At 41.8% G+C, this 15,402-nt stretch overlaps 1 protein-coding gene across 8 annotated transcripts in view; it reads right to left on the reverse strand.

The window, feature by feature from the left end:
* LOC139687248 (protein daughterless-like) overlaps positions 1-15,402 on the reverse strand; it is a 176,807-nt gene that overhangs the window by 148,084 nt on the left and 13,321 nt on the right. For 7 of the 8 annotated variants that reach the window (XR_011700629.1, XM_071584436.1, XM_071584415.1 and 4 more), the window contains exons 2-5: positions 7,727-7,779; positions 6,513-6,678; positions 2,112-2,134; positions 1,793-1,840 (exon numbers count right to left, since the gene is read on the reverse strand). Coding sequence is in view for 7 of the 8 variants with exons in the window: in XM_071584436.1 (XP_071440537.1) it covers positions 1,793-1,840; positions 2,112-2,134; positions 6,513-6,678; positions 7,727-7,779 (290 nt within the window). In the remaining variant the exon portion in view is untranslated. The remainder of the gene's footprint in view (positions 1-1,792; positions 1,841-2,111; positions 2,135-6,512; positions 6,679-7,726; positions 7,780-15,402) is intronic. The other variant, XM_071584429.1, reaches the window with a different exon arrangement.

Raw genomic sequence — 15,402 nt, forward strand, 5'->3', positions numbered from 1 at the left:
GAAAACATATTCACGATAGTTGTTCGTGGGATAATTCGACATGACGTGAAAATTAAAATACAGAGATGATGGAAAAAGAAACCAAACACAATTTGGGCTATTAATGCAACAAATGGCAAAATTTACAGGTGTTGGATAATATACATAAGGCGCCTTTCTTTAAAATTCTCAACGGGAAAGAAATGTCCAACTAAATAGCCACTGTTTGGGGAAAAGGGACGTAGATTAACACATTTACAATAGGGAAGTCACCTTATTACTCAATACAAAAGAATACGCCGTTCAAGAGGTTTCCGTTTAATAATGTTCACTAACCCGATGAAGTCTGCCGTAGGAATAATCAAGTTGTAAAGAATAATCGAAGGAAAATCCCAAGGTATATGTATAACGATTACAGTAGATTAATCTCGTAGAGCGAAACTTTCCACGCCAGCGGTATTTAGAAATATCTTAAAAATGTAACAATCAAGAAAAAAAACACTACAAATCTAAGAAATTATCGAAAAAAGCAAGAAATAAGAAACTCGCGGAATAATATTTCTTAAGTAATATGATGAATGTGTCGCGGTAACCCAGGGTTATAGCGTTGGATTTAATTGACCGGGGGACATGGGTTCAATTCCCGGGCAAATCTCTGGCTACCTTCAGCTCAACCCAACCGTGTGCTTCTTCGGATACTCATTGAACGTGAAATGTGCTAGGTTGTCTAAATCTGGAAGCCGTTCCAATAATTCGGAATTAAATTTAATGTCTTCATTATCTTTTCCATTATGGAGAAATAATACAGAGCTCTTAACAGAGTATCTGGAAAAGAGTAATTACGAAAAAAAATAATACTGAAGTCTTGACTACGAATCAATTAGGAGTAAGAAGTATGAATGCTAAGATGGTAGAATCAATGCGATGAAGTAATAGTAAAAAAGATACGCAAGAATGGTGAACGTTAAAATACAGAAAAGTTAAGGAAAAACTTGAGTTGGCCAAACCCTTCAACCTCTAACCTCAACGACAAGGGCTGATGGAATCGGCGCGCCGGTCGCATCTGAATACAAACGCAATCAACCAACAGGGTGACGGAGTGTAGCACATTCCACACATGACGACGGCGACGGAAGGGCGAACGAATAGTGCTAACAGATCACAAATTCCATGGACGTGAATCAGGCAGCACTTCCGCTACTCACAAAACGCCAACTGTGTTAAATGGCGGGTCGAGAAATCTGAAAAAAATACATCCCTCTCCCATCCACCTCCAATGAGAATTGATACAATACCAGTGCATTACATCAGGTACATTGCCAGTCAGTGCCTTTTTCTATTACCTTTCGGAACACACTACAATACGCATCTCGTTCATAGGAGACTTCAACGCTGGGACCCAAAAATTCTTGACAAATATTTTCTCACAACACAAATCGAATAAAAGTAATGAATACACTGGCTCACCGCAACGTCAATGCATTTACAAGAGAAAATTGAAAACATTTTTACACGCACCTTTAAGAAAACTATATATATTTCCCTATTAACTCATTAATGTTTAAACGTCTTTCTCACATATTCCAATTGCTTTGAATTAAAAGTGGAAATTATTCATTGACGACCGTACGATACAGCGATCATATCTGTAGATATAACGGTATCATCCCACCGATCCTCTTACATCGAAATAAGACGGGTTTTTAGGTTCAAGGCAATGCGTCACCTGTGAATAAGATATGGGGCTCCACTATTTCTTGATAAGCATCAAAGCACTAATATGCTATAATAATTTTTAAAAATACCCACTTACCCAGGTCTGCTGCTGTCCGATTTCCGTCGTGTCCGCAGGATCCATCGGCTAGAGATAAGGAGAGAAGTGGAATTATAAAAACGTAAAAACAATATAACTAGTTTATTCCACTGTTCATAACTACTTGTGCTAAAATCATAACTTAAGCATTAAATAAATTGAACATCCACTATCAATAATTATGGAACCCAAAGAAAAACTTCAAAACTGTTTGCTTAATATGAAATTTATGTACACAGCATTTTAAGCAAATTAAACATGCAAGTAATCTAAATTCAGAATACAATAAACATAGAGCAATAATTAGATGAAAACTTACCTCTTTCTTCCTTTTGACCGGTCCTGGCAACATGAAATAAAAAATATCAAGCATGAGAAACATTCTGAGTGTCGGCACATACTCTAAAATTTGAAGATATGTAAAGTAAACGGGACAAAATGCAAACAAAACCGATGAATAAATTAACTTTACCGATTATGCCATCTGGGACAGACTGGTGGGCTACATGATACATGCTTTTGGGCTAAACGCATAGGTTTTACGCTTAAAAAGCGATGTATTGAAACATTGAATTGGTTGAAGGGAGTGGTGGCATTGTTTGAGTGTATTTTGTCTTCATGGTAATGTATAATCAGTGCAAAATGAATAGAATACAAGATATATAACACTATATATACTATTCTTGTCATTATTAATTACACTTAAAATGCCTTGGAGTAAAAATCAGAACAATCCAAATACTAAACGCTATTTAGATGAAAAAAGGAGTGGATGGCGGCAACTCGTGGCATTGGAATATCCACTATGGGGATTTCAGGGGTCGACCTAAAGAAGGGAGCAGTCAGGTTGCGTTCCAAGTGGCCCTTCTCACGCGACCAAGCCATCAAAATCGTAGGGCAGCAACTCCAGGATCGATTGGTTTGCAGCAACCACGTAGCTGATCCTGTTCCCAACCAACAAACTCTCTCCACTTCTTCATAGCACCTTGCACCGAAGAACTACCGAGGAATCATCGACATTTGCAAAAAACAATGAATGTGTTATGTGAATATTAAGTTATAATACCAATACGTTCTGCACGGGTGTGTTTGTGTGTATGCGTGTGGTGGCTGGTTACCGGATTCGCGTGCCAAGGTCAATAGTGGGCTACACAAAATTTGACTGGATATTTGTGTTCTTTCCATCAATTTCACGCGAGTACCTTCTAATGTACAGGCCCTCAACCGTCAAAGAGGTTGTCGGTGAGATTCCCGCGCTCACCTTCTTACTTTCTTTCGCAATTAAATATATTCCAGCACAACCTTTGATCTCGGGAGTGCTTCGTATCACAACCGCTTCCACTCATTTGTATTTTCCGATTACTAATAGTGCTACAGATTACCCTTCGTATATTAGGGTACATTTCCAGGTGCATTCATTCCGTGGGTTTAAGGAACTGATTTGTTATATTCTCAAATATAAAACTTTCAGCTATAAGGCCACGGGTAGACGGTAAAAACTGATAATCTCGGTTTTTGAGTACGACGGCAGCAATCCGAAACCCAAGAACTAAAGGAGAATCCGAAAACCCTTGGTCCCAGCAGGTTCGCTTCGGTCCCTCTATTTTTAAGGCTAAGGCTCCCCTTAGAATTACTCTCTTATATCCCTCTAATTAACAAAATATATAGGTATTTATTTTTTGCAGAGGCGCAGGACGGAAGACTAAGTACACGAGTCCGTGCTGACCGAATTTATTCCTCCGCTGGCAAGCCCACTAAGTAATGGCGCGATGGGAGGGAGCGCATCATCCCCGAATTCATTCTTGAGAGGAACCTCGGAGGCATTCCCGTGATTAACGGCGACGAGGAGACCCCCGAGGACGAGTCGCCCGGACACGCCTTCCACCACACAAGGCTCGAAAATCGCGCAATCAAACGGCGCACCCCCCCCCCCCCCGCCCCAACGGCTGACCACCCCGTGGCTCGGCGCCAATAAAAACGCCCCCGTCCCATCAAACAAACGCCCTGGGGGCTATGGCCAATGCATGCTCCTGTCCCCAGCACGCTCGCTGACCTCCGCCCACGCCACCCACACGCACGCCACTCGCCCTCGCAGCATTCGGCACAATTCCCTAGGAGCAACCTCCCCTGAACCCGCACACCCCCGCAGATAGAGAGCCAACCCCCACCCCCGTCAAAGAGAGGTGCCAGCCACGGCCAGGGCGCGCAAACACTGCCTTCCCGCCACCACCGCCTTCCAAGGCTTGCATTTTCCTCTCGACCCTCCGGCTCCAGCATCCCAATCCATCCCCCCAACATCATCCCAAACGCCCCTCCCCCTCCTCCGCCGCCCGAGTAAACCAACCGCACGGGCCTCTTGCCCGACGGTTAATAAAATTAGTTTTTGACAATTGGCATGCGGAGACAATTTAAGACAGAGAAAGCGCAAGGATTATATTAAATGATGACAAATGGGAGAATGTAGCAGTTGCTTTCGCAAATCCGTCGCTTCCCAGTGACCATGAATTTTAACTTGGGCACATGACCGATGTCACGGGAAGAACTGCTTCATGGCAGGTCGTTAAATAAACGGTTTCACCCTCTGCCTACGACCACAGCTCCTCACAAACCGTCGCCTCCTCCTTCAAGCCGCGACGACGACAAGTTTAGGCTTGAATGCGCGCATCACGCGGACGGAGAAAAATTCTCAAAAGCTTAGAATTGATATGCTGCGCCGCTCCAAGTGGATCCCGGAGTGCTAAATTAAATCCCCCCAGAGATAAAAACACTTTTATCCAATAGGCTGCACAACCACTTGGTGATAACGTACAAATAAGTGGCGGAACAGGTGTGCAGAATCAATTGAAAGCTTGACGCAATGAATCGCCGTAAGTTGCAAAACGTCAAACCATGAAATTCATTTATTTCGTCAATCGCGGTCAAAAACCACAGTGATCAACCCGGAGGTTGTTTGATAAGTGAGAGTTGAGAATGCTAAGCCCACCGGCGTGTGAAATTCGCACATAGGGGTGGGATGGCAAAACCTTTCCCTGTACCGCCTTGGGTTTCCCAGGAAGGTTTGGTACCCGAAAAAATCTTCTACCCAGGGTGATGCTGAGGATGAACACGGCTGTTACCAGTAATTTACCCATGGCCCTCCGGTCAGGAACCCAGCGCTATCCCCACTGAACTAGCACGCCTTATCAGCGGCAGAAGAAAATTTAATTTACTCGACTGATCATACAGGTATTATTCTAGCACCCAACCAGATATTCTATACCTATCCGTTTCCCGGAGGGACTATCGCGGGTGGGATCGAAGAACTAACCGGAGCTTGGATTTGAGTCATTGAGAAAATGAGATTGCATTCCTATCAACTAAATGAGCCTGAAAGGGATGACGATTAAACAAAAATGTAAGCGCCGAACCACAAATCGATCGTACACGAACATCGTCCTGATTCGATGTTGTCGGAGCAACTGAAGATGTGTACACAGCCTGAAAAGTTCCTTGAGCGGGAAGATTACCTTAAATTTACAGGATAAAGGTTGGGAAAGATGACCAAAAAGGATTCCAGTGGACCGGAATTCTATTTTCACGACGCCGGACACCTATCAGTGAATACACAAAAGAAGATCAGATCAAAAGCACCTTGCGAGTATCGAAAGATAAGGAGCTGGCCACCTGTGGTATGCTAAGATTACGTATTAAATGTTTAACCTACACAAATAGTTACATTGATTTGAGGGTGGTATTTCTTGGTAAAAAAAGGAAGCAATGATAGAACTTGATAACCGGAGTCCTAAGAAGCTCTCTTGTTGAAAAGGTCCACGATTATGTGGAGAATTTTCCATGCATGCACACATGGCAAAATTTGACATCACTGAACATATATTAGTATTAATTATTCCACATCTCTGGACAAATTGGAAGAAATAGAAGCGATCAAAATTTGGCAGATTAATTTCCATCCGCCTCCCCCAAAATAGCTCCCTTAAATAAAATAGGATAATATATTTTCCTATTTGACTCTTTAAGATAATCTAAGATTTCTGATAGACAATACTTGAGGAATAAACAGCTAGTAATTTTTCCGAATCGTTTACTTCCCACAAAGGCAACTGTTACAAAGAATGGGGGAATTAGCATTGATGTCATTACAGTACATAGTACATGGCTATGCATATTTAACATTATATTAACACTTGACATTATGAATTGATCCCTTTCCCAAACTATACTCAACAATTAAAATATCTGACAGCACCTTCATTACTTTGCCGGGATTCAAATTTGCGAATCTCAGCATTACAATTAGATAATGGTACAATTGAATACAACTGTAGTAAGCACCATTCGATGATACTCCCTATAATTACTAAGCCAGCATCGTGTTACTATTCATCAGATGGAAAACATCAAATAGTACAGCTCCTCTTGTCAATGTCAGCAGCACATTTGGAAGAGTCGAAGGAACCAAATTTTAAGAAAATTACACATCGGCAGGTTTTTTTAAAGGATCTAACATTTAAAATATAACATTTCAGACTAAAGCTGATTACAGAAGAGAGGTCACGCGAGGAGTTGTGGAAGAGAATGGTAAAACACAAGAAATTTGCAAACATGAAGTGCCATTGGCTGAATTTGAAGATCGGCACTTGGGTGTGAGCGGTAATAGGTAGACTGGCCGAGGGATTGATTGCCAGGGACTCGGCGGGGGCGTGCAAATTCTCTCTCGTACCTTGCGTGGGGGTGGCGCGGCGGGGGGCATTCCCAAAGGGGAAGTAGGGCGAGTCCGGTCCAAAGGTGGCGTCGCCCCCGCCGCCCCCTCCTCCCCCTCCCCCAGGACCAGCGCCGCCGCCTCCTCCTCCGCCTGGACCCGCCATGCCGTAGCTGTTGCCGTAAGTCTGTGGAGTAAGAGGAACCGTGTTATCAGGACGATGGACAGGGAGCGACGGACGTATACTTTGGCCCATATTCGAGAGACTAACTTACGAACAATAATTATCAACATAAACGGACGCCTAAAGAAAAAAAATGGCTTAGAAATTATATAAAGCGACATTATGGTGAAAAAAAATTCAAGCTCTCGTACTAAACAAAAATCTCCCTCGGCCAAACAAGGGATGTTATTTTTTTTTTTAATTCAAGATTCCGAAGAAACACTCTAGTGGCTTAGGTACTCAGGTTATTAACACAGAAGAGGTAGTTACTAAAGCTAAAGCACATATATAGCACAACAATTTTTTTGGCAATTATTAGCAGACAACTGACCATTCGTCTATTACCAAAACATGTGCATATTTGATGCGGCATATATATTCCATAAAAAAGGTCGCCGATTATTTCACAGTATATCGTGAATATTTTAAAATTACCTCCACGAAATTGACGGAATTTTTATTCCGAAGGGAAACAAGCTTGCACATTAAGCACTACAATTAAATTAAAGCACAAAAATAAGCATCAATTCAACCATTCTTAATTTAAGAAAAAACAATTAAAACTAAAATAAACATTCAAGTTAATTCTTTGCTACATAATTATCGCATTTACATCGTTGGATGTATATAGACAATATTCGAGAATGAAGACGTCTGACAATTTTGAAAAAAATATTTTAAGCTATGATTTATTAGTTCCACTGCAAACTCATATTCATTCTTTCGAGTAGAGTGCAGTTGAAGGGGAATGGAAGTAATATTCGGAAGAAAACGGGGAAATTGAATTATCTGAATTTTCAGTTGAACAGAAATTACAACGCTCCAACTATGGCTACTTCAAGGACCTATACTGTTATTCAAGCAAAATCTATTAAATTCTTAAATGTACTCATTAAAAACAATAAAAGCCATTGTAATCTAATTTTATTCTAATGAATTGCCTAAAAGCGCGAATACCTTACATTTAAATCATTAACTACATTAACTTCAGGGCACAAAATTAAATACCCACCATGCCGTTATCTATGTTGTTTCCATAGCCTGAAGATGTGTAACCGGGTTTCTCTGAAATGAAAATATGTACTTTAATACAAGTTACAGATTGAAAAAAATACTTAAATTAATTTACTTTGCCCATGTGAGGACTAGAATAATATGGACAACAAATAAAAAAGTTGACCTGTGATTAAAATAAAAGTGTCGAAAAAAGCTTGAGTATACGACTTCCCTTCGATTACATCTGATTAAACAAAAACCAAATAAGTGCAAACAATGAAAAAGCTAAAAGATACAACTAAACCCGCAAAAATAAATATTAACCAACTATAATTAGGTAAAATTCCATCCGCTGCTTATAATCGATGGCTGAAACAATTCATGTGGAAGCTATATAAACCTCTACCATAGAGGAAAAAGCCGATCAAACAATTAATGATAATTGCAGCTTGGTTATCCTTCGGTTTGCCTTTTCCGAAATCATATTAGTTGTTTTTGAACTACAAGGACAATCAAAGACGAAAATGACGTCCCGCAAGTGTATTCGTAATTAAACCAAAGTTCACCCATTCTATACAACGCACTTCGATCCTGGAAAACAAATGCTCTCGTGGGTGGGGACAAAAAAAAACGACAAGGTTTGTATAACAAGTATCGGTAATATTTTTTCCCGACGAGTGCGTAAAGAGCTGAATTCAGACCGTCGGTTTAGTGTGCGCATGAACGCAGACTGGCATTGATAAGATGACAGTGCATAACATTATCAATGAAAATTTTGCGATGCGACAGACTCATCCCGAGGGTCTTTGGACGGTCGACCAAGAGCAGAGTCGAGTGTCTGCTGGAGAAGACCTTCTGTAAAGGCATCGCGACGATTCCGCAACCCCCTCACAGTACCAATTTGGCACCAGCAGACTATTTTTCCCATTTCCAAGAGTGAAATCCTCCCTCAAAGGACACCACGACGGGACCCTAATACCGTCAATGAAGCTTAAACGCGTACCCTTAAGGACCTTCCGGAATTCGCCTTCCAGGGAGTCGTGGAAAAATCGCTAGCGAAAGTGTGTCGGCGCTAAAGGAATGTACTTGGAAGAATTTTGAGGCATTAGAAAAACATCGCAAATTAATCTATTTTTCCGAAAATTTTCCAGATACTCTTATTACAAACCATGTATACGTACAAGCAAAAATATGAAATGTAGTTAACCAGCGTACACACCCAACGTCCCTTTAAATATAACATGGTCAACAAAAAGAATGAGATGAAACATGTGGTGAAGGGTTAACGGGTACTCGGCTTAAGTCCAGTGTGGACATCATTGAGGGTCGAAGGTCGATTCCCTGTTAACATTACCGATCAGACTATCACAACTTCATACCAATGAATACTGAATGCACGAACGGTTCTGTCGAAAACATTAAGTTTATACGTACACGAAGTAATTCCATGGCTGTCTTCATTCAGTCACAAAATCAGACTATTTCAAATTAGGGCACTAGTTTGAATTACTACAGAAGATTGCACTTGCTGTAATTACTTATATGATAACTACTTGATTATCTTTTACCCTAGGGGTGAAAAAACACCCCAGAGCGGGTTGAAATCTCGCGCCAAACGAAAACGGCTGACGCTTGCGACTCGGGAGCTTGACCACGTCAATCAATGTGCCACGTGATTCTAAATTAAAAAACGAAAAAAATGAGGCCCCATAGGGCTCTTAGTCATAATGCGATACGAATTTTTGAAAATTTTCACCCCAAGTTGCCAGAAGAGGGTGAAAAAAATAGCGTTACCGTTCTAGGGTTTCCCAAATTCCAACATTTCCCGCTAGGAACAAATTGGTCCAAAATAGATAAGTTATGCTTCCCAGCAACTTTTAACGAGGAGAAACAGGATCGGGATGGTGCGATAACTAACGTGCTTGCTTCCCACCCTGAGGGCCCGGGTTCAAATCCCGGCGGCGGCAGATATTTTTCAGTTGTATCCCGAACCTTACCCGAGGCGCTTTGTGGAGATTACTCTGAGTGAGTGCGCCGTCCGTCCGTCGGATGGGACGTTAAGCTGCGGACCCCTTGGCGCCTTTCGTAAAGAGTAGGCTAATGCCGACGCCGGATTTCTTTCCACCCTTCATCCTTCCCTGTCCATCCCTAACGGTGCAAATTACCTCAGCTGTCGGTCGCCTCCCATAAAAACTACTACTACGAGGGTAAATTACCCTGGATGAGATGCAGTTAAGACAACCGAGTCCTAAAAAGATGAACCCTAAACATTCTCAGAGGGAAAGACGGTAAACGATTGAAAACTAGATTCGGCGGCCCGTTGCCCTTGTTCATCCTTTCACGAATGCATATACGCAGTTGTTGTCGTTCATTCTCGTACCCTTGAAAAATGAATTACGGCGTTCTGGGGATAGTAGCAAAAGTTAATTCGTGCTCCCTAAGTCCCTAGAAATCGCGTCTGAAGCTTCAAATTTGGAGTTTAGGAGAGCGAAACCGACCGCCACTTGTGGACTTTCTGTATCGAAAATTGGAAACGCCCAAAAATGTGCACGCACAGAACAAGGAGTTTTTCTTTTTATTGCACGGGGAAACGAAAACACGATCGGCGGACGGGTCAAAACAATACTGGAAGGAAGCAGGTTCGGGCAAGAGAAATCCGCCCACGGCGGGGTGAGAGGGGCGGGGCGACGGGATGAGGAGGAGGACGACGACGCACCGCGGCCCCGTGGACAGGTGGCGGGAGAGAAGGAGATCGCGGGGGGGGGGGGGGGGGCGAACGATTTTCCCATCCCCAACGACACCGTAAACACGCGACCGACATGTGCTAACCACACACACCCGTGCAACGGAGCCCGATCACGGGAATGAAGAAGGGAGTGGAGGCGCGGAGGTCCTGGAGGAAGGGGCCCTCACATGGAGTCCTTCCTCTCTTTGGAAATCAACGCCAAGGGTGAGGCACGTCGCCGCGGGAGGGATCGCGAGCAACGACCCAAACCGACGGAGGTAGACAGACTTGAGAGCCCTACCTCCGAAAACAAAAACCTATCTTCCCTGGCGCCTCTGCCCTCTTCGAATACAGCAAAAAGGGGTTTCCAACACGCTATCCTTTCCATGAAACTGCGGGAGATGACGCGACAGCAACTGTTAACGGAGGCATCCACCGAATGTGCATTGCAAGGCAACCATTTCAGAGTCTAAAAATAAAAAATCCAGGAGAGAAATTGGACATTTCGGTTGCTTAACTGGCTAAATCACTCGGAAGGACATCGAGGGATCTGGGTTCGAATCCCGATCAAAGCGAATGCTTTTTACACACAGAAACTGGTGCATTGTAATGCTATCCTATACCTAGGCCAGAAGGCGACAGTTACGTCGAATAGATAACAGAGTTTTGACTCGAAAACAGCAGGTGATTTAAGGGACGCAGCTAAATTCAAGTCACCAAAAGTTGCTCGAAACAATATCTTCTGGCTGTTGAACATTTGTTTCACCCAGGTGCATCCCTTTCCAATCGTTAACATCCTGGAACTGCCGATTTCCAGGAGAACTCTTTCTTTCGTCCCTATTGATAAGCAACATCGAGAGAACATAAAAGTGAATGGGCAATCCAAATACTTGATATGATCATGTAGAACTAAATATGTTTCAAAATCTCGAAGAACGACTTCTAGAGAGACGATAATTGAGTCAGTCTTTGGGGGTTCGTTTAGGTACTTTTCCAGTCACTAGAAATCGTGAAAGTCAGCAGCGCAAAATGAACTCTCCAATGGAATCAGCTAACTATACAAAACGACAATGGGGAAAAGTAAAAAAGCAAAATGAAACAATAATGTAATTCCTGAGGATTACTCGGTTAGCACTGTAGGGAGAGCTTTCGAATACTGACAGCAAGGTCCCGGGTTCAAATACGGATGATTCCTCACGCTTAGCCTGAGCTGTTTTTCTACCTTAAAACTTGCAGGCTGAACAAAGAACACGCCGCAGCACTTCGAGCGAGGAGAGCTCCACCCTCAACCAACCTCAAAGTTACACATACGAGTTATTAAGGAGGCAATTGACATTAGAAGTTCGGAGCGTTCCTGGTAATTATAATTTTCGTCGACTTTAAGACGTTTCTTCTCACTAAAAGAATACACACCCCATACTTTTTCTTACTCTGAACTCAGTATATTATAATACTTTATTGACGATGGTTAAGTACGTGAAGTTGGGTCACATTTGTCTCATACAATGCCGATACAATAACTATTTTATCAAATCCTTGGTCCTCTAGTTATAAATAATCGACGGTATAAGCTTTCGAAATTGCCACAATGAATAGGACAACAAGCAAGAAAGCGACTTAATTGTCAGGGCTGAGAATGATACAACATGATAACCGGTAACAGTGACCTTAATATCGTAACAGTTTGGGTTCACAAATTGCAAAAATGTCACACACTCGCACTAATAACGCGCATGCAAAGAAATAATTATCAGTAAAAATTACAAAGACAACAAATTGACAACTTTGTGGAACGATGAATCACTGCCACATCGGTCCCTCACAGACAATCACACGAGGGTTCGATTGATTTCGTTGAAACATTTTCACATTGCTATTAGATAAGGTTTGGGAACAGTAAATGACCCTAGAGGAGGTAAAACAATATAATCCCCCACGAGAGAGGGTTTCATCATAACGCACATTGGGTTTAAACCTCACAATAGGCTTAGGTATACATGAAAAATCCCTGATAAGTCAAAAAGACGTCAATATATTAAGGTTGGGCACAGATTTTGGAATAGCGCTATTAATTCGCCAAACTTCCAAGGAGCGGATTCAGATCACCATTCACAAGGTCTGACCCAGAAGTAGTATGACTTATTTTTTCCTGGATATACGCACAACAGACAGGCTGTGATTTCCCTGGCTGGGTGCAAGGAAGGGGAGTCTCAGGAAAGGCTGGAGGCCGGTGGCAGTGGGCTCCCAGTCTAGGTGGAGTGAGGATCGTTCGTTTGCGAAACCTCTATAACGCGATATCGTTACCCTCCGTCACGAACCGGTTATTGGAACAGCGCTACATCATCAACATTTTTGCATGAAACTGGGCAAAACTGGGAAAGACTCATGGCATACTAAATGATGATAGTGGCTCCATATCCATGGGTAGATCGGGTGGTGTTGTTGAGTGGCACAAGTTGCTTCGCGAGGGTAGAGAAGATGTTGAAGACGCCGAACATTCAGGACTCCCTTCGAAAGGGACGAAAATTTTGCAATAATGAAGGTTTTGTTTCTCAGGGACCTCCGATTAAGTGCTCGTATGGTTTCTAATGAACTTGGCTCCCTAAAAGTGATGTGCATCGACTTATGACCGAAAACATGGGCATGAAAAAGGTATCTGCGAAGTTGGTGCCGTGAGTGCTCTCGGACGAACAAAATGAAACTCGCCCACGGATCTGCCAAGAGCTTCTCGAACATGTCATTGGGGATCCAAATTTAATAGACATTGCCCCACCAGACTTCTTCCTCTTTCCCTGCCTCAAATCTGTGCTGAAAGGACGCCACCACGGCTAGGTGGAATCGTTAAAACAGGCCGAAACGAGGGGCCTTAGCAGCATTCCGGGCGCCGCCTTCCAAAAGGCGTACGAGGCGTGAAGAACACGTTTGCAGCGGTGTGTGAACGCACAAGGGTGCTACTTCTAAAATTTTTTAGTGTACGTATCAATTCTGGACTTAAATCGACTCAGTTCTGCCTATTTTAGGGCAGTCCTTGTAGTACTAATGAAGCATTAACCAAAACGAAAAGAAAGTGGTAGCTGGAGGCAGAAGAGGAACCTATGAGTACTATTAGGGAGCGGAATACAGCAGAAGAAAGATAAAAATTTATCAAAATAGTGCTTTCGAAATCCGCATGAGAAACTAAAAACAGTATACATAAAAGGGGTGAGGAAACCATAGATTACAGACGAGATGACTGGGAAGAGAGAAGGAAACAGAGAAGTGTAAACGGAGAATAGGTAGAATAACGCACAAAGAGTAGAATAAGACGGTATACTACGAGGGAGAAAGAGGTGTAGTGGAAGACGCAGGGTTAAGGATATGGAAAATTTCCATAGAATGAGCGGAAAAAGGTGCATGTTACAGGAAAGTTAATGCACTGTGAGGAAGTATAAAGGGAAAATCAGGGCAACAATCAAAGTTGCATTTGGAATATTATTAATTGAACCACGGACGATTCAAGAGAGACAAAGCATATACATACATATATATATATATATACATACATATATATATGTATGTATATATATACATATATATGTATATATATATGTATATATACATATATATATGTATATATATATATATATATATATATATATATATATATATACCTGTATACATATATATAGTACAATACACAGTAACACACAATATAGAAACACAAAAAAAGAGAACACTCACACGTATTTTCTTGATATTTCGACGGAAACAACCCGTCTTCCTCTGAAGATATAGAAGTAATGTATATATATATATATATATATATATATATATATATATATTCATTCAGGAAAAGGGGATAGGAACATACATAAAGGACGAACACTGGAGAGGTGGGAAAGGCGGAATCAGGCAAATCACGAGCGTAAAAATATTTCCTTGACCGGGATACCGGTCAAGGAAATATTTTTAGGTATTTTTTATTCATTATATTATTTATTTTTTTATTAAATTTACATTCAGGACCATAAATAAGAGATTGGAGATGAACGTGTGATACCACAGAAATGATGAGACCACTAATAGAGAGGAGCATAAAATACTACCACGATGTAATTGTTTGTTTCGTAGATTTCGTGAAGGGGAACGATAGAGTAAACTGTGTAGAAATAATGAAAATATTGCAGAAAATACGAGCAGACTGGAAGGATAGGCCACTTATCCACAAACTGACCATACATGCCAGAATTCTCAGGCGCGAGTGGTGAATGGAGAGAGAGAGATGGGTAATGTTAGGAAGAAGGGTAAGACAGACATAGATGCCCATTATTAAACGCAGAAGGGGAGAAAATGGCACAAGTGGCAAGTGGGAAGAGCCGGACATAGGAATGAGAGTCTGTGGGAAATTCTTGAGGCCCGTTATATTTGCGAATGATCAAATTTTAATTGGCCAGTCAGCCAAGGGGTTGCAAGCATTCCTCAGTAAATTGGTAATTCATTGCGAAATATAAGGGATGAGAATCAATATAAATAAAACAACTGTTTCGCGGTTTTCGAGAAAGAGAAAAGCTAAGTGAAATATTAAAATGGGAATTTATGAACTATGGTAGATGGAACATTTTTTGTATCTTGGAAGTGTTTTGCACCAGAATGGTCAAAGTAGCACAAACATAAAGAGAAGAATTGCGCTATGCAAAGAAGCTATCACAAGGAAGAGGGATTTGATGCCAGGGATGCTGAGTAAGGCGATTAAGAAACATCTGGTCTTAACTTTAATGTTGAGCGTGGTTTTGATCGACGCGGAAACATGGCCATTGAATCACGATGATATATTGAAGGCTTATGAATTGTGGGTGTGGATAAGGATGGAATAGGTGAAAGGACAGACTATAAAACAAAAAAGTGTATGCATGATAAGAGAGGAGAGGGGATGGATGGAAGAGACCAAACGGAGGCAGAAAAGATGGATGTAGAGTATTTTGACTGTG

Source organism: Hetaerina americana, unplaced genomic scaffold (genome assembly GCF_022747635.1).
Source record: "Hetaerina americana unplaced genomic scaffold, ioHetAmer1.1.p SCAF_1, whole genome shotgun sequence".
Classification (NCBI taxonomy): domain Eukaryota; kingdom Metazoa; phylum Arthropoda; class Insecta; order Odonata; family Calopterygidae; genus Hetaerina; species Hetaerina americana.